This window comes from Halyomorpha halys, unplaced genomic scaffold (assembly GCF_000696795.3).
Source record: "Halyomorpha halys isolate HHAL.00 unplaced genomic scaffold, Hhal_1.1 Scaffold524.1, whole genome shotgun sequence".
Taxonomy (NCBI): domain Eukaryota; kingdom Metazoa; phylum Arthropoda; class Insecta; order Hemiptera; family Pentatomidae; genus Halyomorpha; species Halyomorpha halys.
Window position 1 is genome coordinate 101,084 of NW_027112095.1, and position 9,805 is coordinate 110,888.

At 28.5% G+C, this 9,805-nt stretch overlaps 1 protein-coding gene and 1 non-coding gene across 3 annotated transcripts in view; both read left to right on the forward strand.

Moving 5' to 3' along the window:
* Positions 1–2,676: 2,676 nt before the first annotated feature.
* The window catches only part of Sam-S (S-adenosylmethionine Synthetase), a 19,446-nt gene continuing 12,317 nt past the window's right edge, over positions 2,677–9,805 (forward strand). The window contains exons 1-4 of one of the 2 annotated variants that reach the window (XM_014425620.2): positions 2,677–2,855; positions 3,329–3,406; positions 3,996–4,118; positions 4,471–4,583. In XM_014425620.2, the coding sequence (XP_014281106.1) occupies positions 2,741–2,855; positions 3,329–3,406; positions 3,996–4,118; positions 4,471–4,583 (429 nt within the window). In that variant the 5' untranslated portion in view covers positions 2,677–2,740. Of the gene's footprint in view, positions 2,856–3,328; positions 3,407–3,995; positions 4,119–4,470; positions 4,584–8,222; positions 8,336–9,805 lie in introns of both variants that reach the window. The other variant, XM_014425621.2, reaches the window with a different exon arrangement.
* LOC112211356 (small nucleolar RNA SNORA53) lies at positions 7,420–7,607 on the forward strand. The gene has a single exon (XR_002945569.1). It is a non-coding gene; the product is annotated as a small nucleolar RNA SNORA53 (small nucleolar RNA).

Genomic DNA, 9,805 nt, shown 5'->3' on the forward strand with positions numbered 1-9,805 from the left:
TTATTATTTAAGTATTTTTCAAAATGTTTCAATTTATTTTTAATTCATCAAGAAATCTTCAGTTGTTTTACAATTTTTTTTTCTATTTTGTTAATTACAAAACATATCAATTATTTATAATTTATATATAGTAAACATTGTAATAGATTGTATTTTTAGTCGGCTATATTTTAAATAGTTTTATTTTATCTTCTATGTATAGCTGAAGCTTATACTGTTTTTTTAATTAGTTATATTTTAGTTATTTTTTTCTCTTATTTTGTACACTACGATTTTTCTTTTCTTTCTTAATTTTTTTTTCATATTTCGTACTTAGATTTAGTTTGTTATTTTACTTACTAAGTCAAACCTGTATTTCTCTAGGTCATAAATAAATTAAATCGTATATTTTTCTCTTACTCACTACCTAAAGTTGTACTTATTCAGTAAGTAATAAAATCGGTATATTATATTTTAAACTTCAAATTCGGTTTTATGTCTGTCTGTAGCCATATCGATGCGACGAGCAAATATCTAGATTTAATCAGATTTTGATATTTTTTTTAAGATTGTGTGAATTGGTATCTTGGAAAATATCCCGGTACCAATTTGGGGAAAAATTGGGAATCAATGTGAAATGGCATTTTTACATTAATGGCATATTATCAATTTTAGCACATTCCATTCGATACTTTTATTTATGCAAGTGCAAATATATATCCCTTGGCTACGCAAAATTTTAAAAATGGCTCGTTCGATGTTGAGGAAAATTTAGAGACTAATTTATGGAAATTATGGGTATTAATTACAAGTAATATTCTTCCCAACCAGACAAGTTTTTTTAATTGTAAGATTATTATGACTTTTTTTAAGGGATATTGTGAGCAAATGTTATTTGAATTACCATTTATTGTACGTAAATTATGTCTCTCATGATTAAAACTTTAAATTATCTCTCTACCATGATCAAACATCAATGTTGATAAAAAAACAAAAAAAAAAACTGACGGTATGTATTAGTTTAGTATTAAATTGTACAAAAACTAGCTGTTAAATTAACTGTAGTTGTTATGGATTAATAATTAACAGATCAGTTGTTATCAGTTTTTCCATAAATAATTCTTGTATCTAAATTAGTTATTATGAGTATAGTTATTAATATTTCATAATTACAAAATTAATCATAACACCTACAGTTAATTTAACAATAGTTTTAACTCATTTTCGAGCAACTAATTTTGGTGCAATAGCTGATAATGTATTTTTCTACAAAGTGCTACGCCAAAAGGCTCTAAGGGTTATGACGAAATTTATCTAAAGTATTCTCCCTTTAAGCTGTTTAAATACTAATATATAAAATGAGGCGGTCGGTAGTAAAACATGGTAACTGAAAAAAGGAAAAATGTTAATGTTAAAATACTAATGTCAACATAACTTAATATCAACTTTATTCTCTTTAAAAATAAATTTTCTATCAAGAATTTATGAAATCAGCCTTAAAAAAAAAAAAATAAAAAATAAAAGTGATGCCAAAAACGCCTATTCATTAAAAAAAGTTATTATGCTTTACGACTGAAAGCTTCGAGAAATAAATCCTGGAGAAAAAGCAAGAAACAATTAAAATATAAACTAAACTTTTAAAATTTGGAGATGGTCGATGGTGCGGTTTTTAAAATTTTAAAAGTATCTTAACAGCTCCCATGGGAACCGTTCAACTTTCCTTTTAGTTTTTGGAATAAATCGAAAATTTAAAACAAATTTTTCAGAACTTTTGTGATGTTCATTCTGGATAACTGAATGGCCAAATCAAGTATTTTTAAGAGACCAATGTTAGTTAGTTTTGAAAGGGCGTTTAACAGCAAGAGACCAATCTCCATCAGACCAGTAATTAGCTAAACTACAGAAAAGTATTATTGGACTTTGCATCCAAATCTGTAAGGAAAGTCGTGAGAATGTTTTATTAAATATTTTTGTTTTTTATTTACTGATTAAAATTATATTTACTAATGGATACAATTATATATTATTTACTGATATACAATTAATTTAAATAATACACCATGTTATTATAATTTGTAGTGATGTTTAAATATTTTCTTGAAGAAGTTTGCACGTATGGGTATGTAACTTTGTGATGTCAGCTGATTTTGGATACTTCATTTTTAAAATAATTACTTAAAAGAAGTAGATATCAGTAAAAATATCATCTACTGAAATCTAAACACAATAAAAAATTAATTGGGTCAGTGTTTTGTAGCCCTATTGCTTTATTTATTTCATTTCTTTTTTTAATGGAGCACCGAAGGATACACATTGGGATTCTTATGGATTTCTCAACCACAAAGAAACTGTTTTGTTGCTGTGTTTTTATTTTAAGATTTCCTATTTATTGTTTCATACGAATACTCACTAGTGAATGTTGTTCAACTTTTTAAACTTTTTGTGGGTATCTATGATTAAATTTCATGATAAGTAGTACAAAATTATTAATCATTAAATAACAAGGAAAAGGTTAGAAATATATTTCTGTATTGAAGTTTTAAATGGAAATTTATTAATGTATTCGTTAAAAATACGCATATAATTTCGTAAAGTAAGAGAGAAATAAAGAACCGACGTCTATAGTTGAGTTTTCAAACGCAAGAAGCGCAAGTGTAGGTCACGTGACTCGCGTTGTATAAAATCCTCGGTTGGGACATTTACGACCTCTTTTCCCTACAGATTCCGGTCGAAATTGGTGACACGTTCTTGTTTCTGCACGATGCCCGAGACGTCTCCTTACATGAATGGTTTTCAGAATGGACATACACCTCCGGAATTCCCAAATGGAGAAGTTTTCCTATTTACATCGGAGTCCGTTGGAGAAGGACATCCAGGTGAATTAAATTCTTTTCTTTTCTTCTGTGAAATGCAGTGTAATACCGGTTATAGTGTATCAACATGAACCTAATGATGATGTAGTAAACAAAACCTCGTGGTGTCTGTTATGTTTTTTTCATTAACTTTTTCAATTTTTAATCGTTGCTGAACAACTTGAAGATTTTATTCCTAATTAACGAAGGGAATGATGAAGCGTGCATCCACCATGTTGTAATATTTTTAAGCTGCACATTGCCGTCATTCGGTTTTGTTTTTCTGTAAAACAGTTTCGATATTTTACTATTACTTATTGACATCGTTTTATTAATTTACTTAACACTTTATTTAGCATTTTCTCCGTTATTAATAGCATTTAGGACATGCCGCCATTTTATTCAGATATATTTTATTTATTTACTTCTAATGCCAGTTATATTTATTATGTATTATTAGAATCGTCATAATTATTTAAAATGAATTGTTTTTCCAGACAAAATGTGTGACCAGATAAGTGATGCTATTTTAGATGCACATTTGAGTCAAGATCCTGATGCCAAGGTTGCATGTGGTAAGTAATAAAATGATTCACATGGTTATTGTACCCTTTCACAACTCTTGTACTTTTTTCAGTTTCTTAGATTGCTTATGTCCAATGATGAAAATGTTTTTTTTTACTGAAATTAACTAGTGCAATATGTCCAGACTGAAACCGTAATCCAGGGGAGTACTGACGGAGTAGTTTCTTACTCAATTATCCCCGGGAAGGTCTGAGTCCAGAGCCAACAAACTTTCAAGCAGGAGGGTTCCCTTAATAGGGGCGCAGGGAAATAGAAAAAGCAGGACTGCAAGCTTTTCGAGTAGGTAAGCTCACTTGCAGAACCTGGTGGAAAAGCCCTGTGGCTAGCGATTTGAGTGAAATGATTGCGGCGCTGTTTTTTTTGCAGCGTAACTCAATTCAGACTATTCTTCGGGCTGGACAATGTGCTTATTAACTTCAGTATTTCTGAGTTGTTCAGGGATGATCTATTTTTCTGAGGACTCTTAGAAAATATGTATGTGTGTATATATTAGTTTCTATTGTAAGGATATAGTGTAAATATTTTGAATTTTTCATACTACTAAAAATTTTATACGTTTATTACGTATTGTACTTTTAGAAACTGTAACCAAAACTGGTCTGATCCTTCTTTGTGGAGAGATTACTTCAAAAGCAGTTGTTGACTACCAGAAGGTTGTTAGAGAGACCATCAAGCATATTGGATATGATGACTCTTCTAAGGGTAAGTTTAATGTAAAAATCTTATGGGAGGTTCATAAATATCAGTAAATATTATTACTAATGTGTCTTTTTTTAGTCAACATAATATTCTTAAATAGCATGCATCTAATCATACCACTGATTTAGCTGTGTTTTATACACACACAGACTGGAGGTTAAATTGTTATTTGAAGTTCATTTGTTTGTTTTTATATCTAAATATTTTTCATATCTTGCTAGTTTTGTATGTGTTTAGTTAATTTTCCCATCATTTTTGATGGATGAAGCTTATTTTTTTCATTTTTTTTTTAAAGATAATGATTGACTTTCTATAGAATTAGCTGATAAGAAAGTGTAAATGTCTTATTTGCAAGGTTTTGATTACCGGACTTGTAATGTGTTGGTGGCGATTGAACAGCAGAGCCCAGAAATTGCTGGTGGAGTTTACCACAACAGAGATGATTTGGATATAGGAGCTGGGGATCAGGTAGAATACTTCAAAGATAATAAAACTATTAGGGGATTTAGACTTTGAATAACCAAACTTGGGGGAATGTCTTTGTTATGCATTTGTGTGTTTTGTCAGAAAGCTTTACCTTAGGGATAAAACCATTGTTTTAACATGCTTTGTTCACTTGACATATAATACTGACTCTTAAATTTATTTAGAAATAACAAGAATTATAGATTAAATTGTTAAACTTAGGATCCAGCTAATCTGAATTTTTTGTATTTTGTAAGTATTGGAGTTGTTTATCATTTAGCTCATTGTTATGTTAAAGATTTTATATATATAGTCCTTATTGGATCAGGTAATGGGCAGCTTTTTAGATTAATAGGCTGTAATGTGTTTCAAAGTGTTCTTGAACGATTTGAATGAAAGAAAGCTGTGTACAACATTAACTTATTAATGGATTATTTTCAGAAAATCGTCAAGTGAAAGGTTTATATTTATATCAATGGTTCTCATATTCTTAATGTAATTTCAAAAAAAATTTTTATTCCTCAAAATTTTATATTATACGTTGTTCACTTAGTTTTAAGATAATAAAATATAATATTTTGTCCTCAAAAAGAATTTGAATTAGCTGGGGTGTCGTGTTATCAATGGGCAAAGGTTTATCTTTCTCCAAGAGTTTCTAATCTGGTAGTAATTTAAAAATCGCCAATTTTCTTACATAAGCAAAATAAGAAGAAAGAAAATAACTGATGAAATGGCTAATTATTGGTTTTATAACTTATATCTCAGACCATGTTTTTTTATTTATTTATTTTCTGTATCATTTATCTATTTGTTGATATTTTTTTCTCTCCTATTTTTTAACCTATTAGATCTATTCTATATTTAACATATTCAATACAAAGACTTGTTTCTTATGATTTTATTAAAAATAATTCATTTGGATTTATTATCTTTTGGACTGTTCTTTTTTTCTCTAATGAAATTATTTGTATTTTAATTTTTCTTTGGCCTTTTTTACTTTGACTTATAACACAAATTCACAATGATTGTTTTGTTTTAAATGTTTTGTTATTCTCAGTCATAAATTCTATTGTTTTCTTCATTCAGCCATTTAATTCATAACTTTTAGGGTTTACCTACAATCATCACACTTTTTTTTTTCCACAATAAAGCAAGATAAATAAAAGAAGTATTGTTTTTGTTGCTTTCTGTTATGTCTTTTGATGTCCATATTCAGTTTATTGAATTTAGGAGTGAATTTTTGTCTACATACTGAAAGATTGGCCTAGTGAATAAAATTAAAAAAAAAATTATGAGTACTAAATTTAAAAAAAAAAAAAATTCAGAAGAAAAAATTTTTTTTAACTGAACAAAAGAAAATACTAAATAAAAAAAAGCTACTTGGTGTAAATTTTAAATACACAAACATAATTAAGTAAATAATACTAATCAAAGAATAATGATTAGTGATATACATATGTAATAATTACATCAATTGTAACATATTTACTCTAATATCTATCTTAAGTAAAAATACACTGAGTATTGTAACAGTGAGGTTTATCTGTCTAGGTTTGTTGTTTATTTACTTAAAACTAAATGATATATAATTCATCTAATCCTTTGAGACATTTTTATTTGCAAATAAAGCCTTTCTTTTATTTAACCAAGTTTAGAACTCAATATTAAACAATTATCCATTATTTATAAAAGTTTAGTTGGTTAAATGCACATCCATTTTTTATTGAAAGTTAATTATATTTTGATTTCTGTTTATTAAAAAATTATCAGTTGCAGTATATATCCCTTGCCTATTTAGAGATGATTGTAGTTTTGTCTTCTGATAAACATTTTGTATAAAAAAATTATTTCTAGTCTTGCTTGGTTTGTCTAATTCAAAAGTTTTATTTCCTATTTGTTTGTTCAAAAAATAGTTGTGTTTCAGGTTTAATAACTTTAAACTTTAGCATCAATGTGTCATATTTTTGTTATACATTCCTTAATCTTGATTTGGATTCAATGTTCTGCAATTTTTTAATTTGCTAACTATTCTAGAAAGATTATGAAGTATGGTTTCCTTCCTTTAAGTTGGCATTGGACTCTACCTCTGTGTTATTTATTTTTGCTCCCCCCCCCCCACTACCAGTTGTGATAATACCTGTTGGGAACAGCACAGTTGATTTGAGTGGCGTAAATGATAATTTTTATTGCTTTCTAATTACTCTACTGTTTGTTAACTTTATAAAATGACGCACAAGTATTGAGAACTTTTCATAGTCTGGCTGAAATAATCTTAACTATTTTAAACAAATTGAAGTTTATTAGCAAATGACAATTTAACCCCTCTCCCAAACTGATATATGCAACCAAAGGATATAAAATAGTAATTTACGTAGTTCTGTTTTTGTCGTAATGCTGTAAATCTGTTCAGGGATTCCTGAAAAAATGGTTAGGCTTATTTTAAATTACAAAACCTCATTTATGGATAATTACATATCAAAAGTTATTTTTAAAGATCTTTTAGTGGATTGTATGTAATTGTAGGAAGATGGTCCAAGTGGTGGTGAAGATAGATAATAGCAGAAAAAACTATTAGGCTGGATCCCAGGAGGTATAAAATGCTGTAAAACCCACTTTACATTTTTCTGATAAAGTCTTGCAAAGCGGGGCAAAATGTTGGTCACTAATAGATTTCTCTGCTGTTTTGTGTACCTTTTTTTTTCTGACCGCTATCCCATACCATCTTCTTACAGTAAAAAAGTTATTCTGATATCATATATGGAAATTCATATTGAATTAATCGTATCTAAGAAGAAACTACTTAACTTAGGCTTCAGAATTCAATACTGGTTGATGTGTGAGCACACTCCTTAAGTCCACCGAGGCGATCGTGACAGTCCTCTGGGCTGTGACGGTCACTGACTTTAATGGGTTGGTCGTGCCCGGTGCATGAGTCATAGGTGTGCGAGAGCATTACACCTCCCAGGCAGGGAATTGTTGCACTGCACTGCCTCTATCGGTGGGTGCCACCCATGTCAGGGGGACAATCATTTCATCCTAACCAGCATGTTATCTTATCTCAGCCTACTTTTGTCTTTTGTTTTAAGAGAAAGGTTTAAAGAACAAAACAACCTCTATATCAAAGCAATGAGTGAGGAGTTATATTTTATATCCCTCTAATCATTTATTTTGCTTTTTCCTGTAAAGTATTTATTTGTTTTAATTATTTTGTTTTGTTTAAACTCTTGAAGCAAAATTTTTACTTTTTATTCAATTTTTTTCTTTTTCAAATAATGTCTTTTCAATAACAGTTAGCACAATTTTTATTTCTTTTAGATTTTTTTTTTTTTTTGCTATTGGTGATTTAATAATGATTTTTTAAAATTTGTTTTGTTAGTTTTTATTTATATTTGTTTTCTTCTTTCTTCATTACTAATTTAATATAGAATCTCTAATTCATTCTTTATTTCTCTTGTTTGTTCTGAAACTAAATTGGCTATTATTTTATTGAGAGATGCTCCTCACTTTTTTTTTCTTTTCTGAAAGCTTGAAAATCAAAATTTTTTATCCGAGGTTATTTTGTTCTTTTGCTTGATGAAAGAAAAAGAACGTGAGCCTGGTGACTAACTGAAATATGCTTGCTCCCCTGTGCTACGATGGAAGGTTTCGACTACAGGACTTGCAGCGTGCTCCTTGCCTTGGACCAGCAATCGCCCAACATCGCCGCCGGTGTCCACCAGAACCGTGACATTGACGATATTGGTGCCGGCGATCAGGTAAGTCATCTCAATCTGAGACTAATAGCAATTCTTAACAACTGCATCTTTATTTCATCCTGATTACAAGATTTGATTCGAAATTATGCTCTGGAAACAGAATTATTTCAATTACGAAGTTATTTATTGAATGTTTGAATATCAGGAATTATAAGATTATATATATTTTTCTATATATTAATTAATTATTCAAAAATATGATTTTTAAAAGTATTATTTTAAAGAATATTGTAGGTAATAAATTTTATTGTTTTTATTATTAATATTACAATTTTTGAGATTGGTTATCTAGTCATTAGAAATGGGCTTAAATTATTTAATGTTTGAATTGGTTATTGCATGTTAACATAGACATGTCTGTTTCACATTCATATTTTATGTTTTGTCTGGTACTATGGTCTTTAGTTTTTTGGATACTAAAGTAATGCATGCCTTCTGAAAGTTAACGTAGAATAAAGTATTTTTTAATATATCAATACGCCAGTATTAATTCTGTAATATAAGAAAAAATTATATTTATCTTAAGTACATTTCAAATTATACTATAATTAGTTAATTTTCCGTCAATCTTATTCATAAATGGGATCTTTAGTATTGACTCTAAGTCTTAATTAAAACTTTTCAAGGGTGTTTTTTTTTTTTTTCTCAAGTAATATTTAAAAAGATATGGTTAGGAATACTCTATTTATTTGCTAGTTGTTTTACTCTACTCCATTCTTTTAAATATTTTTATTTTGAAAATATTAATAAAAATGAGATTTTAATTAGTTATTATTATGTCAAGATTTTTAATTAAATGTTGGACTTTTAAAACCAAATTTTACTATCTTGTGTTACGTTTTTATTAAGTTTATGCTTAGATGTTTTTAGAATAATATATACAATTGGAATAACCCAGTAACTTCATATGGAGAGTGAATGATTCTAGGTCTTTGTTTTTCTCTCCATTAAGAGTTACGCATTTTTAAACAATATATCAAAAGTCCCCTGATTAGAGTTTGGTGATGAGAACTTTATTCAAAGCTGGATGTTATGAATGACAGTTAAAATAGAGTGAGTAAGTGGGCATAATAGTCCATGAGCCCAAGGAGAGAAAAAAGTAAGTTATTTCAGGCCAGTTTTCAGTTACTTTAATAAAAACTGTGTGTAGTTAGTAGCCAAAATTGATGAGTCTATTAAATATAGTTAAAAGGGGGGTTGTTCTGATAGGCTTAAAAAATTAATTTTTTATTCTCAGTTCCATGTATTTAAAACAAACTACCTGCGACAATAGAAAACCTATAACATTATCATTTAGAGTAAATTTGCTAAAATATGAGCCCTAAAAGATTTCATTCGATAGTTCCTGAGATATATTTTTTTAAAAAGCAATATTTCATAGAAAAAAAAAAAAAAAAAAAAAAAAAAAAATAGTAGTTGGTGAATTTATTTTGGAAAACTATATCTCCAGGAACCATTTGACATATAGAT